Genomic DNA, 14309 nt, shown 5'->3' with positions numbered 1-14309 from the left:
ATTTCGAGTCATCTAGGGACACGGAGACATAATGGTCGATTTTTACTGATTAGTGTATTCCGGGATCTTACTTTCTAGCAGCTTCCATTCAAGACCTATCTTTTTTAATGATTGACAAATGTACGGTTGGTAACACTTAAAAATTTTGGCGGCATCTCGTTGGCTCATGGAATTCATATAATTAAAAGTGCTTTGGAGTCAATTCAGGCTTGCCTTGGTTATTATCTTCGCTGGCCAGCCACTACCACTTTTGCCATTTATTGTCAAGGATGCAATAATTCTATATATAGTAGAAACTGGTACATTTTCTGTACTAAAATGACCCACTGTGTCCCTTTTCCCCATGTTTAAGTTAGAATTTTTTAAATGTACAACCAGAGAACGGAAATAAAACATTCAAGCATTCTGACAGCTCAATTATAGCCCAACGTAAACTACTCTAAGGTGGGCAGGGCTTACAAACGACTCGATTGGCAACTTCAGTACCCCTAGTGTAAATAAATTCGATTTTGAAACGTGACGTACGCGTTTGCGTTTAGTCTCATTTTGTATGGGTTTTTGAACAGCGCGCCAAGCGGGACGTTTTGGAAAGTCAAAAATCTCATACAAAATGACACTTAACGCAAACGCGTACGTCACGTTTCGCTGTCGAAAATATTTACACTAGGGGTACTGTTCGACCGATATGACAGTCAGTGATAGACGGCTAAATCGGTTTATAAAAACAACGTTTTTATATGTAGATATTTTTTCTGTCACTCTTTCAATTAATTTGTTTAACAAATACACACAATATCTAAAAATTTGGATCATTTAAATCCACCCCCTGCTGTCATTTAAATATGGCTAAGAATTTTTGTCGAATCTTTCTCCCGTTGTACATTTTCACTTGCAGCCCAGAAATCTTTCCTCCGTCTTGCATTTAGACAACGCACGCAGAGGTCACCATTTCCAACCAAAATACTTCCGTCGGAACTGAAAGTGGGGGGATGAGCCTTTATTTTCGCCCCGCCTTTTCAAATATTTTTGACCCAATTCGTGTACCCATGTAAATTTTGCTGGATGTACCTGAACATGACTACGCTCTGCCATACAGATTGATTATAATAATAATAATAATAAAATTCTTTATTGCACACTACATAAAAAACAGATACAGAAATTGATAAAATATACACATTGGTAGGTAACAACAGGCGGACTTATCGCTAAACAGCGATCTCTTCCAGACAACCTTCAGATAGTGAGATTATAAAATTTATCTAGTCATAAAAATACTTATTATAGCGGAATATGTTAACACAACAATGAATATTTACTTATGTTGGGTTAGTGTCTCATTTCATAACAACATTTTAACTAGTTATCTTTTAATCTGCACACAATTATTATACGTGGATTATTTGACTGGTTCTTCAAACTATTATGGCATAAACCTATCCCTGTCCAAGTCATATTCTAATCAAAATATGAACCACGAACTCTCAGCTGCCAGTAGTACAGCAAGAAGGTTATTAGCGGATTAATGTCGCTGAATGGTAGTTATTGACATTATATGCATTTCATCTACACTTAGTTGTGTACACAGTGTAATAGAGATGACTATTATTTCGTTTATCAGTTTTGATTACCGGTTCTGTAAACGTATCGTCTTATTTAAATGTAGGCGTAATTGTGTATGTGTGCTAATTGTCCCGAGAATTTGAACGGTAATGTTCTCAAATGCGGATTCCATGTTTTTCCGTTCACTGTGTATACAACAGTTTTCGCAGAGTTTCTTGTTTCGACTCCATTCTAACAAAAACATGTTTGAAAAAATAAAACATTTGAAATTCAAGGATCTCAAAAGAACTAGCAACAACTTATTAACAACATTTTTTGTTTATGTAGACAGTTTTATTTGTTTATACAGAAAATCATTCTCATTTTTTTGTTATCACCCGTTATATAGCAGGGAACATGCAGACGTACTCGTAAGTAGACAGTAAGTATTACTCTTAATCTGTGCACAGTTTCGTTACCTCTTTATATTTTAGCAGTGTATCGATTTTTTAAATACAATTGTATAGTTACAAAAGAATAGTAATTTAAACTTATATTATAAAAGACTTTTTAAGTTACGAATGAACAAACTTCTATGAAATTATGACGTTTAAATAAATCTTGCACAGTCTGGGCTATCAAAATCGCAGCTAATTTAGCTTGGTCTTACTCTACAAACTTTTAATATAATTGGTGTTAAACGTTGACCTATAAGACTGGCAATTTAATATTCGAACATTTATCACTTCTAAACAAAAGTTACTGACTGAAACTGAAAGGTTGCTAACTAATTAACGTGTATCTAATATAAATCAGCTAAAAGTTATGATCGAAGTAGGTATAAAAAGGATAATGATGAATAGTTTCGATATAAATAGTTACCTGCGCGCTATCACCAGCAGAAGACGGAAAGCTCGCCGCCATGCGCGTGAGCATGCGCGTGCGAGCCCACGCCGCGCCATGAGCGCACGCCGGCCACTTTAAGCTATAACAAACAAATTAATACTATAAATCATACATTTATTCATTTATTAACGGACTTCAATTTCATAGAAGGAGGAGGTTCTGTAATCTGTATTCGGTTGTGGCTATTTTTCTTTTAAAGTACGTTCAGCGATTACTCCGACACCTGTGGTCCGATTTTAGTAATTCTTTTTTTGTTTTTAAGGAGTTACTTCCAAGTTGGTCCCATTTTAATTTGGTTCTGATCTGATGATGGGATCCATGAGGAATTGAGGGAACTTCTCATTTTTTAAAGGCACATTTATTATTTATTTATTTATTTAATCTTTATAGCACAAAAGAAAACCTTATAGTACAAAAGGCAACACAAAAGGTACATGTATGGTGATTTTGGTGTTTTCTTAAGCAAATAGACAATGATGAAGATTTTTTTGTATGTACGTTCACCGATTACTCCGACACCCGTATTCCGATTTGAAAATTCTTTTTTTGTTTGAAGTGAGTTACCTTCAAGGTGGTCCTATAATATTTTTGGTTCTGATCTGATGATGGAATCCATGAGGAATAGAGGGAACTCCTCAATTTTTAAAGGCACAGGTATGGTGATTCGACTGTATTCTTAAGCAACTCAAGCATTTCCTCTCGAAAACTACCAATTTGATGTAGTGCAACTGTAGCCTTACCACGAGTTTGACTCTACATATTAGCTGACGTGTTCGTAACTTACTTTCCGATACATCTTGCTCGCACTAATAGGATGCCAGTATGAGCGAGATGCATAGAAAGTAAGTTACACTAGCGAATATGTCAGTGTCAAACTCGTGGTAAGACTAATTACTAACCACGGGCGATATGTGGAACTTCCCTCTTATAATTGGATATATTACTATGATTTCTGATGTAGGTAGTGTTGGAAATAAGATGTGAGAGGTTTGTGCGGTAGACGGTGGTAGTAAAGGTAGTCGAGGGTCCGAGGTTGGGGGTTGTGGGGTTGGGGCTTGAATCAGATTGAAGTTGAGTTGATGGGTCGGGGACTGAGGAGTTGGGAGTTGAGGAATCGGGGGGTAGGAGATGAGTGGCCGGGGGTTGGAAGTTGAGGAATTGGGGGTTAGGATTAGGAGTTAAATGGTCAGAGGTTGAGGGGTCGGGGAATGGTCGTTGAATGTTCGGTGGTTCAGGTTCAAGGATTTCAGTGATCAGTGGCGGGGCGGAGGATCGATTTAGAGTAGTAGCAGGAATGAATTCCCGAGAAAAATCCTGATTATTTATGAAAGTTAAAGAATTAAGTGTAAAACATGATTGTGATTCTGATTTTCATTCATGCGTCACGCGTCACTCATAACCTTAAAACTAAAAATGGTAAAATAAAAACTTATTAAGTACAAAAAAAAAGTAAACCGACTTCAAAAAGTTTAAAATAGAATATTATCCTTTTTAAGTATATGCGTTACCAACTGATATGTTTGAAGTCGGTGCCAAGCCAAATAGTAAAAATACCGGTCTAAAATAACAGCTTTATGTCTATAAATCACATTCATCATCATCATCCCGTCCTAGCCGGTTTCGGCCTCGGCGTCTGATTTTGTACTGGCTAGTGACAAATTACATTACAACTGTCGTAATTGGAAATTGGAAACTGGAATTAATTCTGTCTGTCTCTTTGTTACCTCTTCACGGCTAAACGTCTGAATCGATCTAGGTAAAATTTGGCATGAAGGTAAAACGTTTAAGCCCTGAAGACGGTCCTTGAATTGTTTTATATTTTGAAACGAAGTTCTCTGGATAAGGGACTGAAAATAACTCAGTCTCAATTCCACACTTGCGTGCTATGGACAGTTCGAAAATAAGTAAAAATAGCTGTTTAAAAATTACGGCGGCAAATAAAAGCTATGGCTTTATACTAATATACCGACAAACATGGTACGAACTGCGCTAAGAAGGTTCGACCGTTTCTTAGGGTCCCACCTACAGAAACTATGTTCATTGCGGTGCTATCGTGTAAGGCAAAAGGCAAAGGCTAACGTATTGTACATACTTACATAGCTGCATCCTTATCGAATCGCACTAAAATCATGGTATGGTTCAAAATTTGACTTGGCACCGACTTCAAACATATCAGTTGGTAACGCATATACTTAAAAAGGATAATATTTTATTTTATACTTTTTGAAGTCGGTTTACTTTTTTTTGTAAAAAGTTTTTATAATGACTTATATTATAATCCTAATAGTAATCGTAGTCAGTAGATAAGTAATAAATCCATAATAAATAACAGCCAGCCGACGAAATCTATAAGATTTAAATCTGCTGTTAGGCAAGACACGAGCTAACTAAATGTACCTATTGAACACAAAGTTAAAATGATCAGTCATGAAAGAAACAATTCGATTTGCGATCAAATATTTATGCAAGCAAAACCGATACGTCATTAAACAAATAACCATACGTACACTAAACAATTCATTGATTATCCCTGTATTACATTAGTGGCACCTTATAAGAAAAAACAGCATATTAACCACTCCAACAATTTCCACAGATCAAATCCCGCAAAAACAAGCCCCATACCAAGAAGTTACCGCAAAAAGTGTAATGCATCGAGTTCTCATTCCACTGCTGGCCATATACGGGCAGGAGTGGGCCGAGAAGTCTGCGCGCGCAAGGAATGCGGTCCATTGAGGACCGCTCAATGGGCTGGAAGTCATTGAAACGCGCGAATTTTTATGGTACGTGCTTAGAGTGAGAAGTTTCGACGAGTTATTTTCGCAAAGGCTTAATAGAAGGAGCGTGGGGCTTGTTTTAACGCGGGTAGGTATTAACAAGCCTCTAGGCTACTAAACTATACGCGACAAAGTACTAACTTTAAGGTTATTACTTCGGGCTATCCTAGCGAACAAGCCGCCGCACACCAGGTGTCTGCCGACCGCCGTGTTGTGTAGGTATGATAATGGTAAATGGATACGAAAATACAGGTGACGATGTGTTTTTTTTTATGAGCTTTTATTATTTAGTTTACTGATTGTTTATTTAGTGGACTATTATGTCTGCGCGTTGTTTTGTTTTTTATGCACAGTAATATTATATATTTTTTTGTCTGAGTAGTAACCTTGGGGCTAGTTTTAACCAAATGCATGGGGTAAGTGTTAACCATACTAATACCATGTTAGAATTGAAATGATTAATGCTAATAGGTATTAAGAAGTGAGTTAAATGTTCCCTTCAGCCGCGTACGCAACCAGAGCATCGTAACCAGATGCGATCGAAAACTATTTCTGCCTTGTACGAAACCGGTTGCGATCAAAAACTAATTTCGTCTTACCCGTAACCAGTTACGATCGAACACTTCTCGTTCTTATACGAAACCAATGTCTGGGCCATCTAGCTATAGGTTTTTTTTTTCAAATATTTTGTCATGATACTCATGATAATTTCTTATCCTGAATGTCTGTGCTCCATGTCTCTTAAGCCAGTGTCTTTTAAGGAACAAGGTTACATTGTATTTGCCAACAAAGTATTTGAATATTATCAACTGGTACAATTTTTGTGTTCTGATTTTTGACTAGATATATAACGTGTACAGTACTTATACTGTATAACAATGTGTATTAATATAATCTTAGCTGACTTTATCAACGGTCGAAAGGTTTCGTACAACAAAGAAAAGTGTTCGATCGTAACTGATAACTAGTAAGACGGAATTAGTTTTTGATCGCAACCGGTTTCGTACAAGGCAGAAATAGTTTTCGATCGCATCTGGTTACGAAGCTCTGGTTGCGTACGCGGCCGTAGGGTAAATGTTTTAGAATAACTTTATTGTTCAAAACGTATTGTGATACAAATAGAAATATTGTACAATCTTAAAACGATAGGAAATTTTTCCAAGACTGATTGACTGCCTGTTGGTAGAACTTTTAATTATTCTCAAAGGGAAGATCACATTTTTTTCTGAGATGTAAATATGTTAAGTATAATAAAAGAATGTGTGACTGATGAGTTTTATGTTTTACTTCTAATCAATATTTTAAACAGCATACTAAATATTAATTCTTACCCCTTCATTGTTAATATTTACCCCCAACACGGGGTAAGTATTTACCGTTGACTTTTTTATTACAAGTGCTTCGTTCTGCGAAACCGAGCAATCCAATCGGCATTTTGCATCGAAATATGAAAGATGAATAAATTTGCGTCATGTAGATGACGATGAGATGAGATGAGATGTATAAAGATATATGTAGAAGTTTGAATTTTGTTAATATAAGCCCCACGCTCCCCAACTAGTCTACATCACCATAAACCTCAAATTTCTATGAAAATATTCACTGTATCTGTAGCCTCGATGAAATCTATTTCCTGACCCTAATAAGGTTCGTGTTTTGTAGGTAATGTACTTTATTACAGTTTGAAGACCACCTAGTATAAGTGTAGTGAACCTATGTTACGTTTTATTTAACTCCAGCAGCAAAAAAATACAGGAGAGGTCATGGACCTCGGCGATAAAACTTATCACGCGGAAGGGGATTACTTCAAATAATCCTTATCTGGAGCGCAAGTCTTTACCCATGGCATGCGCACTTGTTAACATAAGCTATAAATCATCCGCCCACGCATCCTAATTACCGTACATAGAATACTCAAATTAATTAAGACGTAATGGTAACTGCAAGCCTCTAGAATGTTAATCGAACGTCACGGAAAAAACCTTGCATATTAATACTTATCAGTCATATTCAAATATGTACAAGTTGTGCTGGCTCAGCAGCGGAGTCCGCGGCAAAGTCTAAGCACGCAAAGTACTCTGCGTTGGAATCAGCTTATGACTTTGTGCCGGTGGCTATTGAGACAGCGGGGCCTTGGGGTTCAGAGGCTCGCTCCTTTTTCAGGGAGTTAGGGCGTCGCCTGCGAGAGAGGGGCTGCGATCCTCGCTCTGGGTCGTATCTGGTTCAACAGAACTCCATTGCGGTTCAGCGAGGAAACGCAGCGGGAATAATGGGGACCTTTGAGCCAGGTACGATCCAGGGGGGATTATTTTAGATTTAGTTTTATAGTTTATAGATTAAATATTATTTTATATATAATTAATTTTAGTTAACAATGTAGTCTAGATTTTAATAGTAATGAATTGTAATTGATTGTATCTAATTTGAAATTTCTGATATTTTTATTATTTTATTTTTATTTATTAGACAATAATTTTGTTCTAATCTTATAATTATATTTTCACATTTAATTCTAATTTTTTTTTTAAATGTATTATTTGGATTTTTGATTTGGCTGTGTTATTTTGTAAATGTCAGTAATGTTCAAATATTTCTAAATGTCTAATTGTTTTTTTTTGTATGACGATATTGAAATTTTTAGTATTAAATTTGAAAAATATCAAAACATGTATATTCCTAGATATATTTGCCAATCACAGGCGTGCACTGATGAGCAGTGAACATACCAGAGTACCTACAGCGAAAATCAGGCAGACCCCACAAATAACCAATAAACAATAACAGTAAACAATTTCCCGTAAACGCTTTTGAGGTCGCAACCCAATCGGGTGTCGTCCTGGTTAGCGGTTTCCTATCTGTTGTCACCAATGAACAATGAACTTTAATGCTCCAACAGCCATCATATCTGGGGACTATGTAAGTACATGGCCCGCCCATTGTTACTTTAAGCAATCCGTAGGGATTCGGAGTCGGTTACTTTCATTCTTCCGCGAGTATCCCTATTTCTGATTATTGTCAGGCAAAGAAACACCTAGCATATTTATAGAGGTCTCTTCATATCACGGTAACTCTTACCTGTCATATGAGAAACACCCCATTGTGAACCACTTTGCCTCAAATCCGTCGAACATTACGCAAGTTCAAAAAATTTCGTCTTTAGACAAATTCATTACCTACAGCATAGGTACAGCATGTAGTAAATATATCTCGTATTGTATCAGACTTGTCATTCGTTGATATACGAATGCATGAGAAGCGCTTGGGATACTAATAATTAATTAATATTATTTTGTCGCTTTATAATCTTCCTCTGCCTAGTTCAGAAGGTTCCCGAACTTGTATCGGCTTGCTTAGTGGTACTATCCTCAAACCAAACTAATGAATGGGGTCGTAGGATTTCTCAATTACACTCTTATCAAGAGTGATAGAGATCGTGATATTTATCAACCCGGTCCTCAGTTTGGTTTGCGGCTACTAAAGCAACATCAGCGGCCGGGCCCACGTGCAGTCGTGGGAAGCGCTGGCGCATGTGCATCGCACACGACACGACTCACGTAAATAACCAAAAAAACCTCATGCCAGCTATTGCAACGCCGACGAGGCTATTACCGCTTTACACAAAAACGTAACGTCGTGTCTCCCGCATAGCACTACCTTAATAATACATCTGTCAATAGTAATAACATGTTGCTTTGGTTTTATATTTAAAAATATAATTAGGTACGAGGGTGGATTGAAAAATTCGCGGCCTGATTATTAAAAACAAAACAGAGGTTTTTCAATTTATTTTTATTTTTCTACATAGTCCGCGACGTCGAGTTGAATGCACTTGTTCCATCTGGATTCCAGAGCCATTACACCACTTTTGAAGAAGCTTTCCTCGAGACCTTCAAAATAGGCATCCACCTCAGCTTGGACCTCGGCGTTGCTTGAAAATTTCATACCACCCATATGTTTTTTTAAATTGGGGAACAGATGAAAGTCCGATGTCAACATTCCAGGTTTTTTTATCTTCAGAGCCTCGCGTAATCTGCGTAATAACTCGCAATAATAGTCGGAATTTATAGTTTTACCTCTCTGGAGATAGTCTAGTCAACCATTATTATTCCCTTTGCATCCCAGAAAACAGATGCCATGACTTTTTGGCCGACAAAATTGCTCTGGCATTTTTGGTAGGCGGAGATCCAGGACGAACTCACTGCTTCAATTGCTGTTTGGTCTCTGATGTATAGTGGTGGACCCACGTCTCGTTCATAGTTACAAATCTGTCCAAAAAGTCTCGAGTATCGGCTTCATACAGGTCTAGACATTCACGTGAATTAGTACGGCGAGCGATTTTTTGTTCCACTGAAAGAAGCCTCGGGACCCATCTGGCCAACACCTTGGAAAAACCTAATTCGTTGAATATAATATTTTGAGTTCTATCATAAGAGATGATTACGATGTCAGCTATTTCCCGCACATTTAATCGCCGGTCTTTCATTATCATTTCGCATATAATTGCCACATTGTCCGTGTTAGTCACCGTTGTTGGCCTGCCGGGACGAGGGTCATCTGCGATACTATCTCGTCCACGCTTGAATTCAGCTGCCCATTTTTTCACCATCGTATATGATGGACAGGATTGCCCTAATGTACTTTGCATATCATCATAAATATGCTTCGGTGTCAATCCTTTTTTATGCAGGTATTTAATCACAGCACGCTGCTCTAATTTCTCCATTTTCACGATATCTACCGACACGTAATTTTGAATATGCCGTAAAATTGCTTTTAAATATAGACGCCAATTGAAATTTCGCGGGAAGACAGTTGAATAATAACAGTTCAAAATGGCGGCAGAAAAAAGAAAAAAGTTTTTTTTTAATTGGCCAGGCCGCGAATTTTTCAATCAACCCTCGTATTAGCGATTTTTGTGGTAGGCAAATTAAAATAATAATCCATGGCATACCAGATATCTAATCTGTATTATTTGTATTCATAATTTCAAACCTTCATCTACGAGTATAGCTAGCTGCCCGAATTTTAGGATATTGATAATTATAGAATGTCGATGACGGTCAGTTGTTAATGCCGCTGACGTGAATTTAAATAAGACATGTACTGGCCTAGGAAAGTGATTATTGATTTAGACCTACTAAGCTAAGAGTTCCTAACTAGTGCATTCTTACCTGGGTACTACCGTAAGTATGGTGACTATTACGTAAAGGGCTAATCGCTATAACTCGTAATGGACGAGTCAGCCCTGCCGCTTTAAATTAAGAGAGCAAACCAAATTTAACCGCAAATAAAAGTTAATTAAAATCCAGATAGCGGCGCTGATGGCAATCAGACACGACACGACAAATTGCCCGAGATCCACGACCAGATCTACGTGCGGCCGATTGTAATTGGAGTTCAAGGGTAGCGTTAAAGTACAGTCGCCGTCAAAATATTTTTATTAAATCCATTGATTTCATATTTTAGATAAGTCGGTGGGAGGGAACCGAATATGGGCGTCTCGTCACTGCTATACGATAAAATATCCAAGAAATATGGAATTTAATTGTTATGTACTTATTTACATTTAGTAAATCTACTCACATATATACCGACACCTTCCACCACCATTGTGCACTGTGATTGTATTAATTGAATAAACGACACCAATGAATGTATCAATGTTGTAACGGCATAAATGAATTATAAAAAAAACGATGTGGAAAATTTACACAAATCGGGCAAGTATCGGGAGGGTGGTTTGATAAGTCAGTGACTTTTTGCAAAAAAAAAACTTTTTCACCTTTTTTAGTATTATTTCTCTACATAATCTCCCTTAAACTCCATACGCTTCATCCAACGATGTTCCAGTTTTTTCAACCCCTCCAAAAAATATTTTTTGTCAAACCCTGAAAGATATGCTTCAGTTTCAGCTATGACTTCCTCATTTGATGAAAATCTTTTCCCACCGAGACATCTCTTCATGTTTCGGAATTTAAAAAAATCACATGGGGCCAAATCTGGAGAATAAGGTGGGTGGGGCAGTATTTCTTAACGCAATTCTACTAATTTGGCTGTTGCGACTGCTGACGAGTGTGCCGGGGCATTGTCGTGGTGTAAAAGGATTTTCTTCTTTACCAGATGTGGCCGTTTTTTCATAACTTCTGCGTTAAATTTTTCCAACAAAGTAGCATAATAAGGGCCATTTATTGTTTTACCTTTCTCTAAATAATCTATATAAATAACCCCTTGGCTGTCCCAAAACAATGGCCATTACCATTCCTGCCGAATTAACGGTTTTCGCTTTCTTTGGGGCCCGTTCGTTAGCAGAAGTCCACTGTTTTGACTGATTTTTCGTCTCTGGCGTATAATGGTGGATCCACGTTTCATCTACAGTCACAAATCGACGTAAAAATTCATTAGGATTACGCTTGAATTTGGCTAAGCATTGCTCGGAAGTTGTTTCACGAAGTCGTTTTTGATCGGCTGTCAGCAAACGCGGCACCCATCTTGCGGAAAGCTTTTTCATATTCAAAATATTATGCAAGATATGAAAAACTCGTTCAGATGAAATTTGTACAGTCTCAACATCTCACAAATCTTCACTCGACGGTCATCCAAAACAATTGAACGTGAACTTTATTCACGACATCATCAGTGGTCACTTCAATCGGCCTTCCAGAGCGTTCTGCGTCATTGGTAGTGGTACGTCCAGAACGAAATTCTGTAAACCACTTATGTACATGAGAAGGAGCAGATTCCCCATAATATTTTTTAAACAGTTTTCAGTCTATTTAATAGTGTTGCCACGTAAAATGTAATGTTTAATTAACGCACGAAATTCGCTTTTCTCCATTTTCCAACAATTTTCCGATCGTATTTGACATATGCCTCAACTTTTTTCACCAACCATCAAAATCAAAACTAATACAGATTCAGACTAAGTGCATTGCTGCCAACTTACAATTGCTTCATAAGTCAGAAACACGCATGTGACACCCGTAATATAGCAACATCCATAGACTACGAAGGCCGCTTAGCGTTGCTTGTTAGTCTCCGTAGACTACTGTGGCCAAAATCGAGAAAAAAACTGTCCAAAATTTTAATTTAGCAAAGAGCAAGTATTACCAGGGCCTCATGAGTTACGAGGAGGTGTCGCTGACCGGCCGGGCCGCGGCGGGCCGGGCGCGTAACAAGGTATGCTCGCGTATCTTAGCTATATAGTTTTGCTTTGTTTACCTAAAGATTTATTTTTGTTGACTCGTAGGAAAAGTATTGTATGCAACGTTGTATAAGTAGGTCAAAAAATGCTCGTGGCGTATTCCTTTACAATGTAAAATGTAACTCACGCCACTCGCCTTTTTTGACCCTTCTTATACAACTGTTGCATAATAGTAGTGCTACATAATAAAAGGCATTAAAATACTCGAGTGTGGGTTTAAGAAACGAACGAAGTGAGTTTCTTAAAAAGATCACACGAGTGTTTTAATGCCTAATTATGTACAGTTACATACACTATTTTATGTACACACATATTATAAACTTTCTATGATATATTCACTAACCCAAATTACAGCCAACGTTGAGCATCTTTGCTCTCTTGGCGGTACTCGCGGATATGTGGTGGCGTCACCGAAATATTTTTATCGCATTTTACACGCACCTTTTGCAATAGTTACTTTAAAAACAACAAAACATTAATTTTATACTTAAAATTTAATTAAAAGAAAACTGTACGTCAAATGGCGGTAAATGAAAACTTTTTTTCACGCATGTCACGCATTCGTAGTTTTTTTTTTTAATTCACGGACAAATTAGAGTCGGGGTCCTATTTCCGTATCATTCGATACAAACTAACATGCGAGATATGTCAAAATTGTAGCAATTGGCATTTCATTTCGAACAAAAAGGCATCTCGACTGATTTAGAACAGAGATCAAATCGAATTGCTTTTTTTTCCGAGATGTTCCAAATTTGAATGTAATCGATTTTGATGTAGTTATGAAGCAATTACAACATCATCACAGATAAGAAATTTGTTGTAATAAAACAGTTGATCGTAATGTTGGCCATTATTAACGGATTTTGGAGGCATCATAGAGGGTTTATGACATGTGTGTAGATAAAATACTATAATATGTCTGTTTCTCACGGAAGTTTTGTTATTACGAGTAAAACCCCAGTAATTACCAACTTACCACTAAACCGAACTAAACTGAGTTGGTGGTAACTAGAAAAACGTGGGAATTTTATATAACTACAGGGGTATTTTTTCCAGTAGTTACCACTGGTAACAACTTGGTGGTAACTAGTGGGAATAATCCCAAAAAATGCAACTAATTATCATTTATACGTAAAACTGTTTTACGTATAAATAATAATACAGATATTTTCCTCGTGGTAATGCGAGTTAGTCAAACGAAGTTACCGGCGCGATTAACATAACGCGCGTGATGAATTTGATCGAGTTACCGAACGCCGAGGCGTTAAACTGAATTACGACGGATATCTAATATTTTTCAGGGAGACTGGCAGATGAGGATTCCTCGCAAATCGAATCAGATATTTTATTAACACCCATATTCTTGAAAATGCGTTTAGAAAATATGGTTACCTAAAAACTAACATAACAAAGTTTCCTTAAACCTGCAAATGTGATTACATACACGAAAACTCAATCGTTTTTGAATATTCATGCATTCATATATTATAATATTTATAATTATTAAAACCCGGGTTGGACCACACTCTGATTATTAATTTGATTGTGGCGGTTTGAGCGTTCTAATTGCGATAGTGATGCGGCTACGAACGTCAGGAAGTTGACAGTGACACAGTCCGCGTAAACGCCGCAACAGTAATAGCAGCTGCAGTTACCATCCGAATGTCACTTTAAAGGTTACATGCGAATGGTGACTACATCGTTGTTGTTGCAGCGTTAACGCGAGCAATGTCACTGTCAATGTTATTGATATGGAGGGTAGAGGTAGGGAGAAATCTCTCTTATGGGAGAACAGTTGCAAAAGTGTCCAGCTGTCAGCTATAAATAACAGTACCAAATCTCTCCACAGTGGCGCTGGAGTAGCTATGAACGTAGCCGTTATA

General features: G+C 37.4%; 1 protein-coding gene across 2 annotated transcripts in view; it reads right to left on the bottom strand.

The window, feature by feature from the left end:
- LOC133534514 (uncharacterized) overlaps window positions 1–14309 on the bottom strand; it is a 91441-nt gene that overhangs the window by 5951 nt on the left and 71181 nt on the right. For both annotated transcript variants that reach the window (XM_061873672.1, XM_061873671.1), the window contains one exon: window positions 2425–2527. In XM_061873672.1, coding sequence (XP_061729656.1) covers window positions 2435–2527 — 93 coding nt within the window. In that variant the 3' untranslated portion in view covers window positions 2425–2434. The remainder of the gene's footprint in view (window positions 1–2424; window positions 2528–14309) is intronic.

The sequence above is a fragment of the Cydia pomonella genome, chromosome 2, assembly GCF_033807575.1.
Source record: "Cydia pomonella isolate Wapato2018A chromosome 2, ilCydPomo1, whole genome shotgun sequence".
NCBI classification, from domain to species: Eukaryota; Metazoa; Arthropoda; class Insecta; order Lepidoptera; family Tortricidae; genus Cydia; species Cydia pomonella.
Note: the sequence above shows the minus strand (reverse complement) of the source record. Positions and strands in the feature narration are given on the sequence as shown.